Source organism: Bombus terrestris, chromosome 14, assembly GCF_910591885.1.
Source record: "Bombus terrestris chromosome 14, iyBomTerr1.2, whole genome shotgun sequence".
NCBI classification, from domain to species: domain Eukaryota; kingdom Metazoa; phylum Arthropoda; class Insecta; order Hymenoptera; family Apidae; genus Bombus; species Bombus terrestris.
Window position 1 is genome coordinate 7,379,875 of NC_063282.1, and position 26,424 is coordinate 7,406,298.

At 29.8% G+C, this 26,424-nt stretch overlaps 5 protein-coding genes and 1 long non-coding RNA gene across 11 annotated transcripts in view; 3 read left to right on the plus strand and 3 right to left on the minus strand.

Annotated features, from left to right (window-relative positions):
• LOC100649598 (acylamino-acid-releasing enzyme) overlaps window positions 1-256 on the plus strand; it is a 3,525-nt gene extending 3,269 nt beyond the window's left edge. For both annotated transcript variants that reach the window (XM_012316436.3, XM_012316437.3), the window contains one exon: window positions 2-256. In XM_012316436.3, coding sequence (XP_012171826.2) covers window positions 2-104 — 103 coding nt within the window. In that variant the 3' untranslated portion in view covers window positions 105-256. The remainder of the gene's footprint in view (window position 1) is intronic.
• On the minus strand, window positions 189-2,076 carry LOC100649712. Of its 2 annotated transcripts, none has more exons than XM_048411851.1 (4): window positions 1,774-2,076; window positions 1,459-1,688; window positions 1,151-1,280; window positions 189-1,081 (listed from the first exon to the last, which is right to left on the minus strand). In XM_048411851.1, the coding sequence occupies exons 1-4, from the start codon at window positions 1,874-1,876 to the stop codon at window positions 633-635; spliced, it is 912 nt and encodes a 303-aa protein (XP_048267808.1). In that variant the 5' UTR covers window positions 1,877-2,076; the 3' UTR covers window positions 189-632. The 2 variants fall into 2 exon arrangements, with proteins under 2 accessions (XP_048267808.1, XP_012171825.1); XM_012316435.3 differs by having other exon boundaries at window positions 1,151-1,397; window positions 1,774-2,073.
• Window positions 2,077-2,225: 149 nt separating this feature from the next.
• Window positions 2,226-9,002, plus strand: LOC100649828 (cilia- and flagella-associated protein 65). Its single transcript, XM_048411852.1, has 19 exons — window positions 2,226-2,358; window positions 3,624-3,843; window positions 3,970-4,235; window positions 4,320-4,599; window positions 4,659-4,847; window positions 4,960-5,164; window positions 5,242-5,487; window positions 5,555-5,786; window positions 5,864-6,220; window positions 6,296-6,384; window positions 6,454-6,727; window positions 6,822-7,037; window positions 7,133-7,321; window positions 7,375-7,628; window positions 7,698-7,950; window positions 8,011-8,234; window positions 8,325-8,493; window positions 8,568-8,709; window positions 8,800-9,002. Exons 1-19 carry the CDS (start codon window positions 2,275-2,277, stop codon window positions 8,880-8,882), a joined length of 3,972 nt encoding a protein of 1,323 aa, XP_048267809.1. The 5' UTR covers window positions 2,226-2,274; the 3' UTR covers window positions 8,883-9,002.
• Window positions 8,722-10,223, minus strand: LOC100649946 (tRNA (guanine-N(7)-)-methyltransferase). The gene is made up of 6 exons (XM_003400757.4): window positions 9,997-10,223; window positions 9,758-9,900; window positions 9,505-9,689; window positions 9,317-9,430; window positions 9,135-9,236; window positions 8,722-9,067 (listed from the first exon to the last, which is right to left on the minus strand). Exons 1-6 carry the CDS (start codon window positions 10,080-10,082, stop codon window positions 8,936-8,938), a joined length of 762 nt encoding a protein of 253 aa, XP_003400805.1. The 5' UTR covers window positions 10,083-10,223; the 3' UTR covers window positions 8,722-8,935.
• A 988-nt stretch (window positions 10,224-11,211) lies between these two features.
• Window positions 11,212-11,789, minus strand: LOC110119848. The gene is made up of 2 exons (XR_002308358.2): window positions 11,502-11,789; window positions 11,212-11,389 (listed from the first exon to the last, which is right to left on the minus strand). It is a non-coding gene; the product is annotated as an uncharacterized LOC110119848 (long non-coding RNA).
• A 57-nt stretch (window positions 11,790-11,846) lies between these two features.
• Window positions 11,847-26,424, plus strand: part of LOC100648801 (kinase D-interacting substrate of 220 kDa) — a 44,038-nt gene continuing 29,460 nt past the window's right edge. The window contains exons 1-2 of one of the 4 annotated variants that reach the window (XM_048411845.1): window positions 11,847-12,036; window positions 12,608-12,678. Coding sequence is in view for 2 of the 4 variants with exons in the window: in XM_048411842.1 (XP_048267799.1) it covers window positions 25,828-25,971 (144 nt within the window). In the remaining 2 variants the exon portion in view is untranslated. Of the gene's footprint in view, window positions 12,037-12,607; window positions 12,679-21,481; window positions 23,442-23,525; window positions 25,972-26,424 lie in introns of those variants that run through there. The other 3 variants (XM_048411842.1, XM_048411843.1, XM_012316439.3) reach the window with 3 other exon arrangements.

A 26,424-nucleotide genomic window follows, 5' to 3' on the forward strand; every position in this document is an offset into this window, starting at 1 on the left:
GGATGCTAGTTTATAACGATAATCATCCTTTAGCATCAGGAACTGCTGAAATTGATAACGTTATCAACGCTTGTTTATGGTTACACGAACATGTTGGGGTATAAATGGAAATAACATAATGAATAATTTTATAACTGAATACGTGTTAATTAACCTATGAACATTTTAATAATAATTGAAAGACAATCTTGTATAAATATTATATTTATTAAATACTGTATTTTTCCAACATTAAAAGCAACTTATAAACTATGAACAGGTTTTTGTTCTAAAATAGTACTTTTCGTTGCTGAATAATTGACCATAAAGTAGTGGCTATTTATATTTTATACATTACGGATCTTGTACTTATATCTCAATATAGTTTTGTAGAACAAGTTATATAAAATATAAAAATATTCAGTATTATAAATGCTAGTGTATACAACATTGACAAAATAGTTGGTATAAAATACTAAAAAGAAATTCGGTATTCTTATCGATCACTTGTATGTGATTATATCTGGTTCATTCAAAAAGACACTCATTCATACCATATATCTGAAGACTGCATTGTGTACAACAATATCTAATTAAAACATTAGATAACAAGTCAGTACAAATTAATTACATATAATAACTTGCATTTACAATTATGATCTAGCAGGATTACTTTGTTCTGGAAACAGGGAATCATAACTAGGTGGTAAATCTTTATCAGCAACCGATGAAGGAACTGCGACTTCTAACATCGGTGCTGAGGGAACTGATGGATTTACAGATCCCTCTGTATCACGCGATAATGGTTCTGGTCTCGAACACACGTTTGAATCAGCGCAATCGATAGACCAACATAATTTTTGTGACTTTTTACACATCCATAAACACGCAATGAATACGACAAGGCATAAAATCATGATACTCACTGCACCTATTGTTACATTTATACCAGTGTCAGAGCTAATAATTTCATTGGTACAATTATCCTCATCAGAACAAATACCTGGTATACAATTGTAAACGCCATCGCAAAAGTATTCATTTAGCAGACAGGTATCATGACCGATTAGTTCGTATCTCTTGTAGCCCACAGTACTGCAATCTATGATATTAAATGTTACATGAAAAGTATAGTTTATAATTATAAAATTTTAAAATCAATCTAACTTACTTCCGAATGTTGTATAAGCAATGCGAATAGCAAGAAACTCTCCTTCTTCTAACTTCTCTTTTGATATAAATATTTCAGTTTCTAGTTCTGCATTAGATTTATGATTGCTTGGATCATATTCGGCATAAATCTGTGACAATGATTGTGATTCAGTACGATCTTCAGACTCATGAATTGCATACTTCATATTACTGCGATCAACTAAACCACAAAATTTTTCTGTCTTATGAAAATCTTTTCTTTTAAACTAAAACAGATTAAAAAATTATTTATGATTTCATCTAAAGCAATAACAAATTATTGCTTACTTGTACATAATCCAGACACTGTGTTCCGTTTCTTCTGAAGGACATTTTTTGAATGACTCCAAATAATCCATAACCTTTGGCCGTAATAAATTTAAATTTACAATGAACATTAGCACGAACATTCCATCGATCCAGCATGTACTTCGGCCGTACAATCGCCGCGCCGATTTTAATGTCTATAGTTGACACTTTACCAAGTATATGACACAACTTCTCCGACTCTAATCCATCTAGAAGAAGAAATCACAAGTTAAATATCCTTACCAATAATATCAAAAAGTTAAAAAAAGATGATATTGTTTCAAAAAGACTTACATTCTTCGTAATAATTATTATAAAACGTACACAAACTATAATTCATACAAGTGTTTGCGAAATATAATAAGCATAGAAGACTTAAGACATTCCGACGAGCCATTTTTTACAGGTACTGTCAAAAAGCCATAAAGAATATGGGTAACGTCACCATTACCAGTCGATGATGTGTATGTCTAAATCCTTAAAGGAATATCTATATGAAATAAGGAATTCCAAGAATTATTCTTAAATGTTTTCCACAAAATCGTTTGGATTTACTGTCCTCACGGATACGTCATTCCTATATCAAAACAAAACGAATGTGTTCCTGTGCATTCGAGAGAAGTCATGAGATCCGAGTTCGAGATCGCGATCGAGATTGACAATCTCGATCTGATACATTTCAAATGAAAATATATGCATCGTTGGGCAAATATCATTTTTGTGTTTGCAATTGAGAGGAACAAATTTTTTAGGATTCTTCACGGTAGATAACGATTATTGTAAAATAAGAATAAAATGAAAATAATTAAACTTGATTATGGAGACGTGGAAATTGGTAAAACGGGAATAAAAACGATAGAGATATGGAATGAATCTTACGTAAGTATGTTTGGTATCTAATTACTAAGCAAACTTTTAGGCAATTATGTGAAATTTGAAGCTGCATAAATGCACAGAATACGTTTAGTATGCAAGAATATGTAAAATATTCAAAGTAAAATACCTGTTATAATATTTAATAAATAAAACATCCCTACTTTTATTCCATTTTTTTAGTTTATAAAATAAAAAATCTAAATTTGCATAAATATTTGTAGTTTAATAATTAATAGACTGCGAATTTTTATACATGTATGCGAAATTTAAAGTTGCATAAATGCACAAAAAAAAATTAAATGTGCAAAAAATGTATAAAATATTCAAAGTTATAGTTAGTGTTGTTATTATAGTGTTATAGTTATTATAGTCTGTGATAATACTATAATCTGTAATTATAAATGATAATTAATTATAAGGTAGTCTATCTATCTCTTATAAATTTCGATGATCTTTGGATGTCTTGTCAAAATCAATATCTCGAATAACTTTATCTATGCATATGTATAACTGCCGCTTGACTGTATTTTCTGACATATGCGGACGAATATGTTTCTAATATTATACATAATATTTTTAAGATTTAGAATAAATCTAAAATCTATAATTTAATCCAAACTTAACCTATACTTATATGTACATATATTATATTATTCGAAAAATTCGTAACAAAAGTTAATATTTAATTAAAATTGCTTACTACTATACTACTACTTATGATTTTACGAGCCTTTTCTTAATTTTTTCGTCTTTGTCGGCCAATTCCTTCAAATAATCTCTACAAGCATTTAAGGTATTTAATTTCGTGCCTAAACTTTCTGAATAAGTTTTGTAAAGGTCCAAATAAATAATAACGAAACACGAATATTCTATGCGTGAGATAAATACAAGTGAATACAACTAAAATTTAAAACTTCTTGGATATATGAGGTTCAACATTATCTCACTGAAAAAAAAAACCTGTTTTATTAACGAATTTTAAATGTTTCTCCTTAGTCCTCTTTAGTATCCAATTAAGAATCATATTTCCTCCAACATTTCATTATTTTATAGAAATTTATAATAAAAATGTAAGACTTTTTATGAACAACCCGATATGCAAAATTATTCAATACATTCTCCTTGACAGCATATATTTCAAGGTCATCGAAATCGATGAAGTGGATGGTTTTGTAAATAATTATTATAAATTTTCCATTTTATTCTTCTTTATATCTTTATGAAATTTTCTACATACTGACTATTTTTATTTAATTTATTCATTACAGAAGGAACAAGTATATCAAGTCCAAAGAGATCCGATTACGAATCCTTTGGATCATGTATTTCATTTACGTTCTTATACTTGGACTCTAGCCTCCGATGAAAAATATATATGCGAGATACGTTATCAGCCACTTGTTGCATTTTCTAAAAATGTTGATTATTTCGTAATTATAGATACTAGTATGGAATGTACGAAAATTATTACTTATGGATGTAGTATCGGTATTTACCTTAAAATATGTATTTTGTAATGTATTATAAAATTTTATCTTATCTTATGGTTCTTTGTCTGTTTTTATATACATATTTCATTTCTATATTATAACTTTCGTTTATATATTTGAGCAGGTCCTGAAGTAACTTGTTCAACAACGAAAATCTTTATGAATTGCACAATACAGAAACCAGAAGTTAAAAGGCGAATTAGATTAACAAATAATTCTAAAGTTGCTGCGACCTTTATGTTCAATATAGATGAAAAATGTAAGCCTTTCCAGATAGACGCAAAATACGGCATTATTAATCCTTGTTCTCGTAAATATATTACAATTACGTTTACATCGACAAGGGAGGGAAGATACACTTATTATTTGGTTGCTCTGATTTTATATCAAGTAAATTTAAATGAAACCATTGATAATATGTAATTTTTATGAACTGAGAATTATTTTTTATTGAAAAATTTATTTAAAATATAGGAACCAATTATTATAGAATTATATGGCTGGTGTAGTGCATTATCTTTTAAGACAGATTCTGATGCTATTACCTATCCTTTGAAAAGTAAAGGTGGTTTCAAAGGATATATGAGAGATGGTACTGATACATTAGGAGATATTCCTCCAATATCCTTATCAAAGCATTATTTCAATCTTGGACAAACTGATGTGGATGTAGAAAATCTTATTCAGACAATACCTCATTCAATATGTCTCACAAATCATAATCATTCCAATTTATTAATTACCTGGGAGAAAGGTAGTTTATATATAGTTCATTGTGTTAAATATCTTTTTAATTCATTTGTTGTATTGTAGATATAGATGAAATTTTTAATATAACACCTTCTGAGATGTTAGTTTGTGCACATCAGTCTGCTTTATTTGAACTTACATTTAATCCTAATGCAAAATGTAATCTTTATGGAAAAAAGATCATTTGTTCTGTTCTTTTGGAACATAAAAAGCACTCTACTTTCCCATTTGTTACATCTGTGACAGTGATAGGTATAATACTATGTTGTGCAAAAGTTATGATAAAGCCAGTTATGATAAATATTTTGAATGAATTTACATGAAGATGGACAATGAAATATTTAAAAATTAAAATATATCTTAGGTCACTCCTTTCCTGTCATATCAAATGGATGGATTCCACAGTATGAAATACCTCAAACTGTAATAATGCCACCATGCATGCCATCATATCCAGTTTATACCACTTTCCTCATTAAAAGATTTGGACATTTACCTCTAATGTTTCAATTTGTTTCACCATTAGCAAGTCATTTTCTTGTAAAACCAATGCTTGGTGTGATTTATCAGTATGATATACAATCTGTTAATCCATTTGTGAATTCAACTTTGATACATTATTAATAGCTGAACTATTTAATTGCAGGGATTATGAAATAATTGTAGTTGAAATGACACCTAAACCTCAAGATGAACAGATTTATTTAGAAAGATGGACAGTATACTTTAATGGGAATACGAAAAATGAATATTACATAGATTTTAAAGGATATGCAGAGAATGCAAATATTGTTTTTGGCAATAATAATGTTTTAAGTTTTCCACCAGTTATGTTAGGTTGTCAGCAGTTTCTACAACTTGCAATGCGAAATGTAACGCGTCATACAATAAAGTAAGCTAATTTCTCTCCTAAACAAAATGTATGAAATATATTTTAACATTTAGTTGTTTATCTATAGGTATCAATTTTACCAGTTGCCACCTGAACTTAATATACAATACATAAGCGGAGAAATTGATGCAAATGATACTTTACATCAAGAATGTTCCTTTTCTCCGAATGAACCAAATATAGACTATGATTTTGAGGTACAATGTATTTTAAATATTGTAAAGAAGGGAGTACCTATTGGGTCAAAATATAGTGTAATTCTATGTGTTCGTGGAAGTAGCGAAATTGGATCATTAAAGGTAAAATTTATGCAACATGACTTTATTATTTAATATGAAGTAGAAATTAAAGATTTATCTTTTATTCATTTCTTTAGGCAACTCCGAACGAATTATATTTCAAAGAATTAGAATATAACAATACCAAGACATTATATTTTGATCTTATTAATTCTAGTTTAGTGGATATTTATTATAAATTAATTTGTACACATCGTAATTGGCCACTTGGAAATATCGAGGAAGATGTTAAATTACATCCAGCATCAGAAACGATTTTCTCAGGATCACATAAAAGAATTACAGTTTCTATCACTCCACATACAGCAGTATATTATGAATTTGCAATTCGATATTTGATAAGAGTTAATTTTCGATCAGATGCATTAATAGCTAGACAAAAACCAGTATGGATTTGCAATGTATACTGCATGTGTATTTTGCCTACATTAAAAGTAAAATTATAACTCATTTGACCATTAGAATTCGGATTTATAAAATAATGTTTATATATGCAATATCTGCATTAGGTGCAGAATATATGTGCTTTTGGATATAATCAGCGTTGTACAATTCAAATAAGCAAACAATTTTTATGGAAGAGACTGCATGTAAATAGGTATATTTCTTTTCTATTTGTGTTATATAATCGGTATTATGTATTACATGATTATTAGTTCTTTTTTAGATTAAACAAAATCTTGGAAAACATATTACCAAAAGAAAGAAAATCCATAAATATTAATCTTTTTCCAATGTTCCAATGCAATAAAGGAGTAATATTGATAGAATGGATTATGATCAATCCTTCATCATTTCCTATTACATTGGCTTTAAAAAGAATCAAAAACTGTTCTTGTAAACCTGTTATAAAAACATTTGGTTATTTGCTTCAGCACACAGAAACTGACTGTATACATACAAATCTTTGTACAGTAAACATAAGATCTAAAACACTACGTGTACGATTTTTTTTTATGTCAACTAACTATTTATACAAGGTGCATTACTAAATTGAATGTATATAAAAGAGTAATATTAATTGATATTTTACAGCCAAAGGAAGAAACTGTGATTGGTATGAAGATACATTATACGTTAATCGGGAAAACGGCAATATGTTGGGAATTAGATATTGGACATGATCGTTATGTTATGTTAAACGTAGTCATTAATTGTTTAGCCGAGTCCCAGTCACAAGATAATTTCTTAAGCACTACATCCGTAAATTTCGGACGAACTTATTTTGGAAACAAAGGGATAATGTATAGGGTATAATGTCATTTATAATATATATATTACAATAGTGTTCATAAGATATAGTACTTTGTATCAACATAAGAATCATTAGTATAATGAAATTCTAGGTAAATTGGATATACAATATTACAAATAATGATTTACCGTATTCGATAGATATTAATAACATCTGCAAAGTGAATAAAGATTATCATTATGAAGTATTTTCATGTTTAACACAATGTGGTGTTATAAAGACTGGAACAGCTATACCTCTTCTTTTGAAGTTCCAACCAAGAATGTTTGGTACATATAAGGTATTATAAATTTAATAATTAGAAAATTAAGAAATTAATATTATACTTCTTAGGTAATAGTTCCAATAACTATGGGTGATAAAACAGAAGAATTGACAATGGAAGGAGAGTCAACTTTTGATTTTAGATTAGCCAGTTATGCGAGAGCTATACCATCTTATTGTGCTTGTAAAACTTCACTATTTCCTGCATATTTCAGTATTGATTGCATCGATGTATGGTTTCTACCTATGCATAATGTTATTGTCAGAATGCTTTTAGTTTATAACAATTTAGATTTCGATGCACTCGCTTACGAGTGGATATGGTACTCTTAAAAAATTTTAATGTTTTAAAATCTTCTATCATATTCCTTTAAAATGTTAAATATCTCTAGTCAAGACATACCAGAGATACTGTACATCGACGTATTTCCTCGGAAGGGTATACTGCATCCAAAGGCAGTGCAGAGTTTTAGAATAAAAATCTACACTAAAGGATATCCTTGTCGAATCGATGTTCACATACCTTGTATATTTTTTAACGCTAGTAAAAGGCGGATATATCAAAGAAGCATTATCAAACATGCTATTCTAAGTAAAGAATTAGCAGGACAATTTACCATTACAGAAAAAGGCACTTATATCCCAGTAAGTAAACAAGTAATATTTTGCAATAAACCAATTATGTTATAAGTTGATTTTACATAGAAACCGTGGATAAAAATACTCAATAAACCTGATGTATACTACAAAACATTGAGTTTACGTTGTAGTGTATGTAGCATAGAAGATGAATCTACAAAAGTCAGTTTATTAAACGAATTAAAAGCTTCACCAGCAAATGTAATTTATTTTGATGATAGTAAAAAATGCAATGTTATAGACGAGAAAGAGCTTTGTATAGTGAAATTTATTTTAGAAGGCTTATTATGGTAAATGTTGCTTTTCTGCATTTCATTTTTATAAATAATTAATAATGTAATTATCATCGAAATTAGTAAACTATTAGAGTTAATTTTTAGGGATATTGTTAATAGTAAAAGATTTAAAAAAATAGTTGAAGACAGTCTAATTCCTAACAGAAATTTGTATTATACCCAATTTATGATGGATATTTCGGAGCGAAAGAGATTAATACGGAGATCATATATATCACCGCCGTTAACGTTTATTGATTCATTACTAGAGCAAGTAAAAAGAAATAATTTTTATGTATCATGTTGATTTTCTATCGAAAAATAACTTATAGTTTCTTTTTTTATTAGATGTTATTTTCTATAATACACGATGAATTTTCCTTGAAAACTGCGCATTTGATTCCCAATGAAGATATACGGCATCGTAACTATCTTAAAATGTTACCCAAACAAAAAAGAACTGATTTGGAAAATGAGTTAGAAGAAGATAGTAATCTATCAATTTCAGTTTTTAAAGATAAATTTTTTATTATTCTCTTTTAAAGCTAAAGTAACATTTATTTAAACGACCCTTTTTTAGAACATGATGGATCTAATGATGAGGATAATAACAATGCGGACTCCCAATATTTGAGGACAGGATTTAGGGTATCTTTTGTATAATGATTACAAAAAAAATATCTCCATTTATATACAAGTACATAAGGTATTTGGCATCAACTAATTTTGTTCTCAAATGGATCTGGAATGCGTTTAAATACAGCCAAAAATTTATCTCCTTTATTTCTTGTTACCTTTTGACCTTCTTCTGTGCTTTCATATAATTTTTCAACAATGGGATCTTTATCCTTTATAAAAAAATTTGTAAGATAATGGCTGACTTAATCTTTTGAGAAATAAGTAGCAAAAACTTACCAATTCTTCTTTAGAAACATCGTCAAACAATGGATGTTCACGGAAATGTTTCACTATCCATTCATGTAAGTCTTTAACATCCGTCACTGTATATACAATGGCCTTTAAATGATATTCATAGTTACTTATTTATGTAAAAAGAATATAGAGACATTTAAGTAATATTTTAGAAAATACATTACTCCTTCAGTCAACACATAAGCATATTCTGCCAAAAGTGTCTTATTTATAATCCTCCATTTATGCTTGGACTTTTTAAAATGTGGATCTGGATATAAAAAAAACATCTTCTTCAACTATAAAAATAAAAATTAATATTTATAAAAGTACAGAGTTATAAGTTTAAATATATGACTATACCTTATTATACCTGGCCTTTGTGAAAGTAATTTGGTAGATACTTCATTGCATTAGTCCTCAGACATGCAATGTTTTGGTATTGTCCTGGATTTTGTGATCTTAATGCAGCTATACGATCCATAACATAGTCAGATACTTTTACTCTAATCTCCATTCCAAGAATTAAATTTTCAGGAAACATTAATGACAATGTAACTATTAAAGAAGATACTCTGTTAATACATTAAGAAACAATGTAATATAAAATTAAAATAATTTTGTACCTAATAGTCCTCCATAGCCACAACCAATATCTACAAACTCAACACATTTCTGTGAAAAATTCTGTTCTTTGGACTCTCCTTCATTAGTTACAAAATAAAACGGATATAATGAACTCCAATTCATTAAATCCGGTTTGATAGGACTGAAATTGTATTCAAGAAAAGAATGAAAAATGTTTGTAAATAGACTTCAATCATTTTAAGTAATTTTATATTTTTTATGGAAAATAATTACATACTATTCTAAGCAGTGATCTGCTATGGGATTTGAGTGTGCACGTTGTCTGTAATATTTTTTTTGTGGCAATGATAGTAGTTCTGACATAATTGTCAAAAAGCAGTCCACGTGGATAATATAATAACTTAACCTAATCTGACAAAAATCTAACCTAATCTGAACCGTAAAAAGATATATCTACGAAATTTCAAATTGCATTTGCCAAGATGTTATCTATAAATCTTGCAAAATACAATATACATATGTAAAGATGAAATAATTATAAAAAATATATATATATATGTACATACATTAAATTAATATAGGAACTGAAATGAAATTGATAATATAAAATATAAAATTTCTACTTATTAATTGTTACTTAATCATCAGGAATTTTTTTCTTTGCTATCATTAAAACTAATAAATAACTAAAATGTATATACATTGCCATAGTATTTTAATAAATTAATTTATATATAATACTTCAAGATAAAATAGGCGCTTAGAGGAAAAATAATAGATATTTATTATATCCTTTGATTTTGAATTTTCTATTGAAGATATGTAAATACGATATATTAATTCTGACTGGGAATTGGATCCAAACCTGACCTAAAATACAATAGATCATTTACTTTTAGATATCGTTTTTTGAATATAAAGTGAGAAATCCATCTGGCGAGAAATTTTTGCACATCATCAAATTATTGTATATCATTGAAATTTTGCTTCACGAAAGGGTTTCAAAAAATGGTAGGAATAGTACCAGTCATGTTGCAAGGCAGAATTCTCGGTCACAAGTGACAACAAAACTTACGAGACAAGTCATAATGCATATTTACATATGTATTATTAATTCTCTAATTCTGTCAATCTTTCCGTATATTTTTGGTCAAGACCATCCTCTTTTAACAGGGTCGCAGAATAAGTATAGAGTTTTCTGTATAAGAAAGAATATGATAAGTTACTAACTTCATTTTATAATTGGATTTCTTTCTAATGCTTTTATTTAGTACAATTTTAATAAGAACATAAAATGATAGTAGAAGTGACAAGAATTGACAAGGAGCTAGGATTGTAGAATAAGGACAAAAATGGTACTGCTATCTTTGTGTCTATTTTATATTTCAATTTGCTTTTAGTATGCTTGTTCTAATGATAACAGGAGCATAGAACCATAGTAGAGGTATTGGACGAGGAGTGGTGATTAGGGAAGAAAGATAGAACATATGAGTTATTATGAAACACTTTAATTTCCTTGAACTTCGTAAATTTGTAAGATCTGAATAGGAAAAAGATAGTAACGAAAAAAATATTCGAGAAATTCTTCCAGATTTTCATTTCTTTTTTTCTTCGAATTTTTTCATTTTCATAATCGCTGTGTACATTTGATGGAATTCATTAATGTAAATCTAAAAAGAAATTATAAATGAAATGCTGCGTTGACGCAACTATGGTTCCGTAATAAGTTGTTAAATGAAATAATAAATAATAAAAGAATTAATTATGTATATAAATTCTTACTGAAATTTGAAGATGTAAACATATATAGAATTCACATGAAATGCAAAAATATATGAAACATCCAAACTACAGTACGCGTTATAATATTTAATAAGTGAAATAAATCTTTGTTTAGATTAGGTTACTTTTAGATCACTTTTTAATTTATGTTTATAAAAATATGAATTTGATTAAAAATCCGCAGTCTACTTATGAGAATATACATTTTAATTTTCAGATATTTCGTTTGCGAGAACGATACTATAACATAACTATAGCCTTAACCTGGCCATGGCGCACGTGCATGAGAAATCAGCTGTTCGACATTCACAGCGCCGCCTGGTGGATGACGCTACGTACATCGAATGAAAGACGGCGGAGTAACATTTTCCTGTTCACGATTTTACCGTGTGATTGAACGATTTCCTAGAGTCGTTTAATAGACGCGATGTGAACAACAATTTGATATACAACGTCGTTTCTAATTGACGACGGTGCGGTCCACGTTGTCCAGTAGTAGGATTCGGCTACCTTGGAAGTTATCGTACTCTTTCAGGTGAGGTTAGAATCCTCCCAATAAAAATGCTTTTCATTACTCCCGTACAGTTCGAGATCGCTTCGAATAAATCGAAACGTGTTAGAAAGCAACAAAAAACAAATCATTCTATCTTTTCTATTTGATGTACGTTTACAACAACGTGTACTTTGTATTTTTTCTTGGAATTTAAGTGTACTTCGTCTTTTGGATCGTTCTCGACTTAATTGCCAATTTTCGTAACATTAAAACATTTCAAAAGTTTTAGCTCAATTTATTTTCAACTAAAATTTCATTAATACGTATAATTTGTCTTCAAGCTTTATGCAAAAGTTATTTTTAAAAGTCATTTAACTAAGAGCGTTTTTCTTTGTTAAAACGAGAGTAAGATTGGAATAAAAAGATTCGAAGACAGGATTATCTCTTTCTTTTTTTATATTACTGTTTTGTATGCATGTACAACAATTCTTACGTTTATACATTGGTACATAGAACGAATATGAATCTTTCTTGTGGAATTAATTCTTTGATTTCAAATTCAATTTTTATCGATATGTTTAAAATGATCGATCTTTTATACGATTGCTCCTAGGTTGAGCAACTGCGACTTTATTATACATGACAACAACGGATATCCGGGAGAATCAATCTTTTGTTTAATTGGTGAGTCTGATCAATAAACTAAGATCATTGTTTGATTGTTGATACCATTAGTACTAATAAGCGTAGCGTAATTACTATAGTAGCATACCTAGCGTAACGTTTCATGTTATTATTGTAGTCTTAATTCAATGTTTCATGTTATTATATTCTCTTGTATAGTCTTTTATGCACAATTGCTTCACTACGCGAAGTTATTAATGATTACAGATATTTATGCAATTTCATATTTTTATAAGAATAACAAAATAAAATTTAATATTTTATTTTGCATATTATATAGATTTTAGAATTTTATATATATTTATGTGTATTTTTGCATTTTTAAATTTCTTATAAATGCGTGAAACACATAGTTATGATACTGTATAGTACAATCGGTATACGATGCTTTCAAAGTGTTTTTATTGGCATTTTTATTAACGATGTGTAGTGTTTTAGGAACGCTGCATTTTCCGAAAAGGAATTAAATAAAATGTTGTTTAGTCTCGGAACGAAAATTTTTTTAATTGAAGATAAATTCCAAGCGTTTTATGAACGTTACAGAAGTCGTAATAAGATGAAAAAGGTTACTGATAGCTAATCATTTAAGCTAGTAGACAGAGATTTGATAAGGTTTAAATTCCTTGGCAGTTTTATTTCTTAAACAATATTAACAATGTATAGGAACTTAAACTCACTTATACATATTACATTTCAACATTCCTTGTATAATTTTTAAAAATGTACGGTGATCGATATTCACACGGAACAGAAATATCATATCATTCACACTTAATCCATATAGATCAATTGTATCCGTATCATTATATGGGATCATTATTTCATACGTTCTTAGTTGGTTTATTTACTTTTATTATGGAAGACTATCAGATTCTATCGCTTTTTATTACATCACTGTACTATTAATCATATATTTATACTAACACGTATAAACCATACATTAATATTTATTAATTAACCCTGCAGTTCTCGTTTTTTTTTTCGCGTTTGTATCTTTTCAGGTATTTTTCTCGTGTAATAAAGATTTGAAATTTTATTTATAAAACGCAAGGAATACACAGAAGCTAGTAAAGTTATATTGTATACTAAAATCAAATATTTTATATATATAATATATATTTTACAATATTTATATATTTATATATTTTATACAATATTTTATATATATATAAAATTATCTATATTTTAATAATATAATAGGTTATAAATTAATAATATAAATTAGAATAGGAAATAAAAGAATATAAATTAATAATAATAATAGAAACCGCAGGATTAAATCATATACAGGGTGTCCCAGAGTTCAACAACCAAACTTCATCAATACGTATATTCTATGGCTGTAATGAAACAAAAAATATTATATAAATATGGGCTTTTTAAAGCTTTATTAACAAGAGAAGAAGTACGATCTTACTTTCTTTATCTTTTACACGAAAGCAATTTTAAAATTTAATATATTGTACATATTATGAAAATTGTCCTTTTTTGGGGGTTTTAGAATTGAACATGTACTGATCCAACCTCTTTGTAGTTTTAGAAATATTGTTCAATATAATATTAAAATATTGCTCGTTTTAATAATTATATCTTTGGTTTTCATAAATGTTTGCCAACTTATGAACTATGTATTTTCAAGAAGTATACATTTTTAGACCTAACAGGTTTCTATATTCAATTATGTTATATTAAAATATATATTATTCTTTAATCATAAAATTAAGAATCAAAAGATCGCGTTCTTCTCTTGTAGCTTTCGTATACACATATATTTATAAAATCAAATATGCACTTCAAATTTCATTTGAAAAACATGAACTCCACGGGTTAATCATCGAAAACATAGTGAAGAGGGAGTACAATGGGCATTGTGTTGTATATTCACGGAAGAATAAAATCGTTGTCGCGAAATCGAAGTCTTATTGCAAACGTCTATTTATTTTCCAATAGGGAGATTAGGTTTCCTCTTGGCAGTTGTGGATCGAATTAGCTCGCTTTCTCATGTAAACATAACTAAATGTAATCCTTCTGTGTCGGAAACAACACTTTCATTACGCGAAAGAGTGTGGCGTCGTCGTGAACATTATCTGGTGTTAACAAGTCTGTCGTTAGTGTTAAATGTTTTTTAATTTAAACTTAACGCGTCATTCAACAATATGAACGCATGGCTGCCAGATTCCTTCATGTGGTTGACATTCGAGTCGGATTCAAGCTGGGTAAATAATAATTTTCGTAGCTAGTTTTAAACGCATGAAGTAATATTATGCGCATGCGCAGTCGACATCATTGCGCGACAATGTAACCGAAATAACTAATTTTTCATTAACATTATACTACTATATATTAATTAGAAATTTTTGAACACTTGTAAAATACGACGTACATATTGTTTGGAGCAAAATTTTACAACATTTTAGTAATGGCATAATAGGATACGATAGTGTACTATCTCAACAAAATATGTTTATGCGTAAAATGATGACGGAAGTCGTTTAATTGGAGGGAGACGTATCTAGGTTAGTTTGTATATATAATTTACATTTTTTAAATCGACCTAATGCGTTGAATTTTCAGTGAAATATTAAACGGTACATAATAAATGAATTTAAGTTTATTTCTACAATTACACACCATAAACCGATAAATAAACAACCATAAACCATTTTTGACACTGATATTGGTTAATCAGTAACCAACAAATATTCTGACCGTCGATAATGATTATTTGTAACCAAAAACACTTTCAGATCTTTTATAATGATTGTTCCTGAACCATTTAAACTAATTGTAAGATACTTATAATTCCAATACTATCACTCTTTTAATTTAGATTATAACTATTATTATTTCTGAATCAAATATACTTTAGTGAACCATTGGACTTAATTGAATATTTACTGTATATTGTCTAAGATGTAGTGGCTCATGAAGTCATATTTAAACACATATATTATATGCAATATATGAAATTTTTCAAAACTTCATTAACACTACAGTGAGATACGAATATCATGACCATAATAGTGTCTGAAACCAATAAGAAAATATATATAGCAGTTACAAGACATTTAGATATACTTAGATACACTTAGTGAAAAATTAGCATGAATATTAATCTTAAACAGACAGTTAGTGTTACAGACTCGCAGTAAATATTGTGGCTTATTACTATAATGAATATGCAATTGACCGCTCAAATGTTTTGGCGATCTTTGCGAAATACGCTTTCGATGAATATCTTGCAATTTCTATATGTATTTTCAGATTCGTTTCCAATTTTACCAATTTGATGACGATGGTCGTATCTCGTTACAGTGTTAATGAGATTTCAAAATGATTTGTATAGTGTATACATAAAAAGATTCTAAGATTGTCGAATACTTTCGTAAGTCACTGTAAATCATGTTACTAGACAATTTATATGAACATTGTCGTAGTTGTGTTTTATTGACGCAGATTAATGTCTTGACGTCTCGTAGGGAAATAATTCCGGATGCATATATCATGGGATGATCTTCAGAATTTTGTGTACTCAGTCGATTCACAGAACCGCGAAAAATGCAAGAGTGCAGTGAGGACTTGGCACCAATTTGCCACGGAACGCCGTAGTACGCGCGACGTACAGTCTTGTTTCATCTGCTGTTATCTGAAAATCCTCTCTGTCCTACTTATTTATATTTATGTATTTGAAACGGCGATCAGGCGAAAGATACGAAGCATTGCTAACGTGACCGAGTTTCGCCTCGAATTTTCAGAGATTCATTGTGATCTTGTTACGTTCTTTCCGTCTCGCCGTTAATTTTCTTTACTTGAAAAATCGCCGAGAGATCTTATATTCGATAAACGACCAACGAGAAAAAAGTTTATCAATAATAGGTAGTTCTTAAAGAGGATGATGTAGGATTTTCTAGGGATTCTTTAGGGAGGAAATGATAGATGCAATTTTTTAAACCAAGGGTTTTTAGATACAAATTCTGATATTTTCTTATTTAGAATGTTCTGGATAGTCGTATAAGTAGAAGAAAATTGCGTTTCTATTTAAAAGGATTGCATCTGCATTTTTTGAATGTATTATAATATGATTTGAATTTATGAAAACACAGATTTTTCTAGTTCGTTCGACTTCCTCTATCTTTAACTAGGAAAGTGATATAATTTGTTATTGTTATACAAACCACTCTGTACAATAATTGCTGGAATTAGAGCCAGTCGACACATATTTTACTTATTTTAGCGAACACTATATTCTAATACATTTAAAGCTAATCTGCAGAGCTTGTAAATGGATATGAATCTCTTATAATCCATGAATGAAATCTAGAGTACATAGCGTAGAATGACGAATGCGAAAAACGTGAAGTATTGAATGTACAGAATATTGAAAAGAGAAGTTCAGAGGATATTAAATATTTTTTTCATGGATTGATGATAGGGGATGAAACAAAGTGAAAAAGTTATAATTATATCTTAGTAAATAAATAATTTATAAATATGTTTGCATTGAAAAGAAAATGTTTGTTTAGATCCACGATACTGATTTACCGTTCGGATGGTTATAGGCACTGATTTATGAAAACGTGTCAGTGATGTGGCGTATTACGAACAAAGAAGACTCGCGACAATGACTCGTTGAAGTTAAAACCTATTGTTAATGGGACAGGAAATTCTGAAAGCATTGTTTGGGTCGATCAAGTAAATATGTAAAAGCTTGCAGATAGTTCCTCGATAAGATGAAACCTTGCTCTCGAGCGTGTCTGTCCATATTTTTTTCTTCCTCTTCATTGATAAAGCACGAACTTGAGAAGAATGTAGCAGCCTACAATTTCGAGAAGTTTCCTCATTAGTCATTTTCCAAGTATTGTTTTGTTTTCTATATGTATATCTCTCTTCTCCATAATACATAATACGTTCATACTATGAATGAAAAATTAAACATTATCCGAGTTTGTATTTTGAGAATCTCTGAAAAATTTAAAATTATCTGAACGCATTAAGAAAATTTGTTTATTTATACAAGTTTCTAAGCATTTTCCTTTTTTATTTAACATCAATATTTTACAATTCAAATTTGATTGGACCCAAAGTCCAGAATTGAAATTAATTAATTCTGTTACAGAGGTTCTTAATTAACATCGAAAACGTTGGTCATTGTTAGGACATGGCGACGAAAATAATTTAATATTGTCTGCTCTCTGTTCTAGGAAGCTAATAACGCTTTATTCTATGTATTTCTCTTTTTTCGTTACTCTTCTCACTTTCCATTAGTGTTGAGGAGTAAATAGGGCGAGTCTATTGAGTCGCCCACTCTTATTGGATCGTCCTATCAAATCTTCCTTGAACAATTGCTTTCGTATCATCAACAATGCCTATAGATCTGTCCTTGCAGAAGACAAGTGACGGTACAATAGGAAACAGAAAAATCTAATACGTATTTCATTGTATATGAACATCAGAAGAGCACATTAAACAGTATATATTAGAATAGGATAAGGTCGATTTATTTAGGTCAGGATGATGCTTGAGTCAATTTGAGTCAAGCTAAGTCTTGTAATTCGACAAATTCGGTTATGAATAGACTTTGAAGCGATCTACATTTGAAAACAGATTACATATTTAACTCGTTATTAACGGTGTGGTAAATAGAGAAATATATTGTATACATTAATAGCTCTGGCCATAACTTTCTATGAGAATATAACTTGTACGTAACAAAAGGGAAATTTAATTAACGTCAATATTCGCTGTTACATAATGATTATCATAATTGTGTAGCATGTGTGCATAACTATATTTCTGCAAGTAACTTTATTGTTCATTTTACTAGTTCTTACATAATACTTCCTTGTTGATGGAAATAAGATAAATTCAAGATTTAATTTGGAGATGTTAGAGCTTAAATGATTTAAATAACTCTACCTCATTGTATTATTGAAAGTCTCGAAAATCTACTTCACCGGCATCTGCATAGTATATTCAAAGCTACGAAATCTTGGAATTTTCTTTGGAGAGCATCCAGCTCGAAATGACATTGACTTCTACACCATACGTTGCGCAAAATCTGTTATATAATCATAAATAAATGAAGAGATGATTTCACATAGGGATATGCATCATAAATGCGAAGTAAATTTTTGTACAAAGGTCAAGGTTGAAATTACATTGTAATTTAGTCAATCATTTCAGAAACTCAAGAATTGTGGGATAAGAAAACTTCTCAGATAAAACAAAACATTCTATAACGTCTGATAATTATCGAAAACAGTTATAAGGTTATTTTATTTCATTTTCTTGTTATATATTTTACCTTTTGGCAACTTGTACAGACTTTTTTCTATGTTATAGTAACATAAATGGAAGATTTAAAAGTAGAATAGTTTATGAAGTAATTAGCACATCCGCCCATTAAAAAGTTTCTAGAAGTCTATACAGATCACAGAAGATTAAAATATTTTCACTGAAAAAAATATGGTTATAGACTTCGTTGGACGTGCTCAAGCATTCTATAGTAATGGAATTTTCGCTGTGAGTGTTCCTAGGCCAAGAGAAAGGATTTTTCCTATAATCCATTACATAACAAGCAGTGAAATAATGTGTAAAGTTACGTAAACGTACCATTATTGAAAAATGCAGATAACGTACTTATGTGTTGCTTCGTCAAAGTACAAAGCTTACAAAGTTCATAAAAGACATATATATATATATATATATATCATACGGTCACCTATACTTCAATGTCCTTAAACTTTACAAAATATCAGAATCTAGCTGAAAGAAGAAATGAGTCTTTCAGAAGCCAAGCTTCTGTCGATTCTAGCTTTTGTTAATTACTCAATTTCACGATTAATCTTCAATTCTTAAAAGAACAAATGATTTATTCCCGTAAGATTGTTTATCGCAAAAGATGGTATAAACTATAGCAAATTCCAGAGAAAATTAAAAGCAATATTACTCGTAATATTATCAGTTTCCTTTATTTTCATTTTTGGAGTTAACGTGGCTTCTGAGACACTCAAATAGCGATCAATTCCTTATCGTAGCCATAATATTAAGAAACAGAATCTAACAGCATATATTAATTAAAAAGAGCTGTAGGTAAGATGTTATGTTAATACAAGTTCGGCCCTTAATGGATCACTGCAATAATCCACAAAAAAAAAGAGGATGGGGTAGATATCAACTTTTACGCAGTTTTCTTATTTACGATATTCTAATTAAACCATTTTCCAGAAATAGGCAAGTATCTACATTGGATTGTTATTACGCCTCTGGCCAGTAGAGACCTTAAGAATCTATTAAAGAGCAGACAACGATGACATTAGCCGCAGTTGAGTTAGCTGATTCAACAAAGTTACCGTTAACAACTGTGGTCAAACGCAGGGACGAAGACTCTTCCAATTTTAGACGAGCGTATAAATTGCGATATCCATCCCGTCGTCCCACTCTTTGTGTTTCCTCGAGCAGAGCTGGCGCACGATAGTAAGAGGATGATCCATCCACGTGGATCGCCCACATGAGTCAGGTATCGTGGCCCGTGGTTAATTGTTCCCGCGTCTCAGTACGCGAAGGATGTTAGCACGATCGAGTTCTGCGTTAGCACTGTCTCCTCTCTGCCCCTCGCAACCTACTTTTTCCACAGTTTCTCTATCATTACGTTTCCTCGTGGATTTTTTTTTTCACTCCAGTTCGATATTTCCAAAAGTGAAGAAGTTGTCGTGAAACTTTTATTATTTAATCGGTTGTAAAGGAATCGGAGGTGATATTGTAAAGTGGAGGTCATTTAATGTATTGTGAAAGTAGCTTAAATAATATTTTCTTCACTTTGATGCGGATATTTCAAACGTGCTCGACATTTTCAAAAGTAAATGAGCGTGTAATTTGGTCATTTAGTTGACTGTAAAGTGGGATCATTTAGATTATCGTACAAGAAATTTGAATTATCTATTCTTCATTTTAATATGGTTGTTTTAACCACGTTGGATATTTCTAAAAGTGAACGAGTTTTTTGCGTAACTTCGTTTAATTTTGCATTTTTTCAATAGTGATTTAAATCACGTGTTCTTCATTTGAAGGTGTTTGATATTTACAAAAGTGAATGAGCTGATCATAAAAGTGGTTGAAATTATATCGACGTGTGTTTCGATTTTGATTATCGTTTGTGTACGTGACAATGGTGCTCTTGCGTAATTCCTTATCACATGAATCTAGTTTTATTGTATATTATCGATCTATCTATCGAATTTTCCTGTGATTACATGAAAGTGGTTTTATGTCTTGCGTCATAAGTTTGAATTTATGCATCATTTTAGCAAAGTTGTTTGATAAGTATGTTACACTTGTTATCGAGGCATAGTAAAAGCGTGTGTTTCAGTGATTATTCGCTAATTGGGAAAGATTAGTCAGTTGTTCGAGCTGCTGATAGCTTCGACGTAATCATTTATTTATTTGGAGATCCTCTGCTTTTTCGCCGAATCCTTTCATTTGTATTAGAGTAAACTAGTTCCGTATTACCATTGCTATTTTTTTTATTTAACTTAGGCATTAAACATGTGCCCTTGTTATCTTTATTTCGTATTTCTATTTTTGGATATCTTAAAAATATTGACTTGTCCTAAATAGACCGCTGATATTTATGTAAACTCATATTTTTATGAACATGCTTGAAAAAATAGATACTATATATAAAATTGTGTTACCTATTAAATATTAGATAAAACACTATATATATATGTATATATATATATATATATGTACTATATATATAACACTATATGTATATTTTATATATTTTTTCATTTCATGCGCGTACTGTGTTCTTTTGCACCTTTACATTTCCCACAAATGTCCAAATATCCTCACTTTTTACTTGTATGTTTTTCCCATATATTTACCTAATTAGTATAATAGATTTTGATCATGTTCCTACTATTCCCAAGCAACTTTCAAGTAAGCAGTGCTTGATGGCCGATCGCTCGGTTCACTATGACGACTTTTCGCCTTGTGGATGCTAATAAATCGCGATCCAACGACGAATAATTCAGTGTGCGTTCGACTGTCGTCACAGTTCACTTGAAGCGAAGGTGCTCCGAAGGTTTTTGAAAATCGGCCGTGTGAAATCTTTTATCGATCGTCCCTCATCACGGAGTGAAATATTTCACTGAACGGAATATCGCTCTTTACGGAACGTTTGAACGATCGTGGAGTACGTTTTTGAAAAGTTTGCAAAATCGAAATAAACATCGCACGAAAGTTATTGAAGAACGTTGAACAATAGTTGTATTATGGATGGTGCGGTCGCTGGAAAATCAATCGGTGGAAAATTATCATTGAAAAGAGAAAACGTTTTTAAGACTCTTTTAAACGTTTCGAGTTTTGGCATTAAGGTGACGAAAATGCTACGCGCGTTTATTTATAGCGAACATCGATTCATCGTTTGTGGTGTTTGAGTTTGCAAGTGGATAGACGTTGCATTGGTGGAAAATGAATGATCCATTAATGTTCGCATTCGGATCAAAAAGGATCGATCGAAATGCACGCGTGTTCACGTCCTACGTACATTTGTTTTGAAAGCTTCGATAATCGTTGTATTCATAGCGAAGCTTTTTTATCTCCGAAGATTTTCCGAGCGTTCGAGCGAATTTTTATTCTATAATTCTATAAAAAAGCGTATTTTAATTCGATCGGCTTTGATGTGGCAAATAATTTTGTAAAGTATTTTATTATCCTCTGTTCGTCATTTACTCGCTCACAAGAAAAATTTGTATTACGTTATTTAAAAAAGATTGATAACACAAGTGAAAGTTTGCGAGTTCTTGGATATAATACTGCTTCGAAACTTAATAAAGCAAAATTGATTTAAAAATTTTCGAATTGGAGAGATCGAGTATATTCGAGTAAAGGATTAACCAGATAAAGGAACATCTTCCTCTGAAAGCAACATTTTTCTGAAAGGTTTCGCGAGCCTCTGTATATAGTGGCTAGAAAATATTTGCACATACCCTCATTTTCCAATAAAATGATTTATTTTTATAAGATTCTATACATTTAATTTTCACTACCAAGTTTCAGTACTAAGTTTTTGTAATTATATGAAAGTATACTCTTATACTATTAATTTATTGATTAATGATTAATTAGTATCCAAACGCTATAATATATATAATGTTGAGCAAATATTTTTTGTAGCCATTGTATAACTATTGAAGCGTAATCGACAATTCTTATCATAGCGAGATATAATAAATCCAAGAATGTCTCAATACATCATTCATTTTTCAACCACCGAGTGAACTCGATTGTTCATTTGGGAAGGAAGTTTTACAGCGCCCTTGGCCAATGTTGTCGAGCCTAATTATTCAAAATGGAAGAATACTAAGTACAGATAATTGTCCTTGAGACTCGCTATATAGAAGATTATAAAAGTTGCTATTAACATGTTTTCGAAGAGCGTAGAGCGTTTGTTACCTTGACTCGAATCGTAATTCAGTGCTCGAAACGACCGATGATTCAGAGATACAGTTAATAGGAAACGATAGTGAACATGTTTTTCCACAGTGGTTTTTAAACCGTGCAGTTAACGAAGATAATCGGCACTTTTACATTTACAGAAATAGAGAACACACGGATGAACTACGATCGATAGACGAAGATAAAGATTCTGTCTACCATATTTAATATTTTATTGGGAAACATTTAAATTATTTTCTTCTAGGAAAATATCTATCAATTTTACATTGTTAATACGAATGTACAAGTTACTCTTTTCTGTACGTAATTAATTTTTGTTTAGTATTATTTTAAATGCAACTGAAAGGTATTTATTAAGGTTAAAGAGGATAATTATTTTTCAGTTTTATTTGGCTGAGATATGTTCGTAATAATTAAATGAAGCAAATAACGTAAGAAATTATTACTATGAACGAATATTATGAAATATTTGAGGCAAGTAATATATACGTAACTGTGCTATCTTTATACCTTTTGAAATTATATCTGTATTAAATAGGAAGTAAATATATGTACATACATACTTACCTATACATACGTACGTGCTAGCATCTCTTAAACGATAAATATAGAAAAAATTATCGAGGAAGATATAGCCATGTAAACAAGTAGATGAAAATCATAAAAAGTCAATAAAGAAATAAGTTCGCTTCGTTCAGGTGAACATTAATTTTACAATTGTCGAGGAAAGTCACATAACCATCTAGAAAAGTATAAATCATAAAAAAATAAAGATTAATGAAAGAACCAATCTATCATTATTTTCCAAGCGTACGTAAAGAAATTTTCCCTCGAAAAACCAATAGCGTTACGTTCCCTTATATCTTTCTTTATATTTCTGTTTTATCAAACACTCGAAAGAAGAGTATGATCGCGAGATAATTAAAAAATTACCCGATAACGATAGATTATATTATCGATGAAATCGAGGCTCGCGTATCGTTTGCACTCTCTTTTCTCTCTGTAAGAAGATATTTCAGTGAAAGTGCAGGACTTGGTCGCGTACCCGATCAGCTGACCCATTGATTTCCTCTAGAGCGTTCCACGGTTTATTATTACGCTATTCGGTATCGCAGTCTCCTCTTTTGATAAGTGCGCGTGGTAAAAGATGTTAAAGATAGAAGTGACTTTCTAAATCCTGCTGTTAATTCGAATATGTATTACCGAGATAAAAACAAAAATACCTGAGATTATTTGGGATGATTTGATGATCAACGACAATTTTATTTGATGTTTTATTCTTAGAAGTCTTTTATTGACAATTTCTATAGAGTGAGAACAAAATTTTGCAAATATAGTTGTGCGAAATTGAAGTTAAATTAACTCCATTGAGCATAGCTGATTGGTTTCTGAGAAATTAATTAAAGATGGAAGAAAAACTGTGCATCTTTCCTGTTATTTGTAAATTTGATTTACCGACCAAGGGGTAATTAAATGTTCGATGAGGTATTGAAAATAAAACAGAATGATGTCTGGTAACTTTATATCGTTGCATTTATGGACAGAAATTTTTATCTTTATGATTACACTCGACAGAGAAATTCCTTAGAGATATTCTTAAATGTGGAACACGTTTCTTGACTTGAATTACGAATTCGAGTTAATAACTTAATTGAACAAATTTGTATATATAATCACGTTAAAAATATAATAAACTAGTTCTAGCAAATGTAAGTACGATATAACGATACGTTGAAGGGTAAGAAATCTGTGAAAAGATGAATTATTACGTCGAAAACATCAGCAATTCCTTGATTAATAAATTGAAAAAGTACTTTGTATTCGAATTTCTCATCCAAATGTTGGTTCGACATTTCGTATATATTCACCAAAGTATCCATTGCATGTGAAATTATTACGTAACGAACAGGAAAGAGAAAGAAAGCTAGTCATTCTATTTAATAAAACTGCTTGTCCGTGAAGCGTGTTATCCAACAACGAAACACTTCTCCCGTTCGTAGTCCATTAACTGGATTGTTTTTCAAGCAGAAACTTGCTTCCTTCAAAGAGTTAGACAATTTAAAGATGATTGCCTATATTTGTGATATCGATTTAATTGCAAAAATTAAAAACGATAAATTTCATGCGAAGTTTAAGAAAAGGAAAATTTTCATAACAATTTATATGGAAAATTGCACGCTCTAGAAATAGTTTCACTCTAATAATTTCTATTGCAGTAGAACCTCGTTTATTGGAACGAAATTTTAATTACTGCCCGATTAAATAAATTACAGCTAATTGATTCCATTTAATTTCACCTTGAATTTATGTTACGTGAACGAAAAATCATAGATAGATCATTGAATTTCTGTTGTATGAACTCTCTTTGTTCCTCGATAGATTCAAATAAACTGAGTTCTGCTGTATAATAATCTCTAGTATGCTAATGATAATTTTCTATAAAAATTATGGATTAGCACATAGCAATATCTTTCCCAATTAACAGGTTAAATAAAAGTTATGCGAAGCTATTGACACTAACAATGTCTCTTTTATCGTTTCGAATATAAGCTTTGAACAATTATTTGATAGCACGTGAAGCTTCTGTGATTAAAAATTCGCGAGTGATACCAAGGAATCTATTCAATGAACGATAAGTTAACAACAAGGATTAGTATTGATAAGTACGGGTAAAGGAAAGTGAAAATGTCACACCTTCGATTGAAAAGTCGGAAAAGTTCGAATGAATCACCGCCGAATAAAAGCTCGAAGCTGATGTCGCCCCATGGAGAGTATCGAAGGCTTCAGTTTACTTTACTGAAGGGTCATTTGGAACATCGTTTCCACGAGGTAATAAAACTCCAGAGAAAGGGACTTCAAAGATATTTATGAGATACGTTAGAATAAATTATTGACTGCGGAGTGTCTTTAATATTTTACAGGAAGAGATTTATTATTTATTTTATAAAATCGAAGTGATAAAGAAGACTCGATGGATTTTTTTGTTCCTTCGATTTTCTGTGAAACGCTGATGATACTGTAATTTGAATTCATTTAAGATAGAATCGTTTATAGAGAGAAAAATTCCTCGTTTTGTAATTTCCAAAGAAATTCGAAAAATATCTATAGAAAATAATATATAGAATGATATATTTAGAAATTAGTCAAATGGAAGTCTGTAAAGAATTTTGATCCAAGAATTAATTTAAAGATGTTTCAATATCTGTATGCAGTCATTCTTCTTTTTCTGAGAAACTTCTATTTGTTCGGAAAGTCGAATAATTAAGATCAATTCGAGGCATT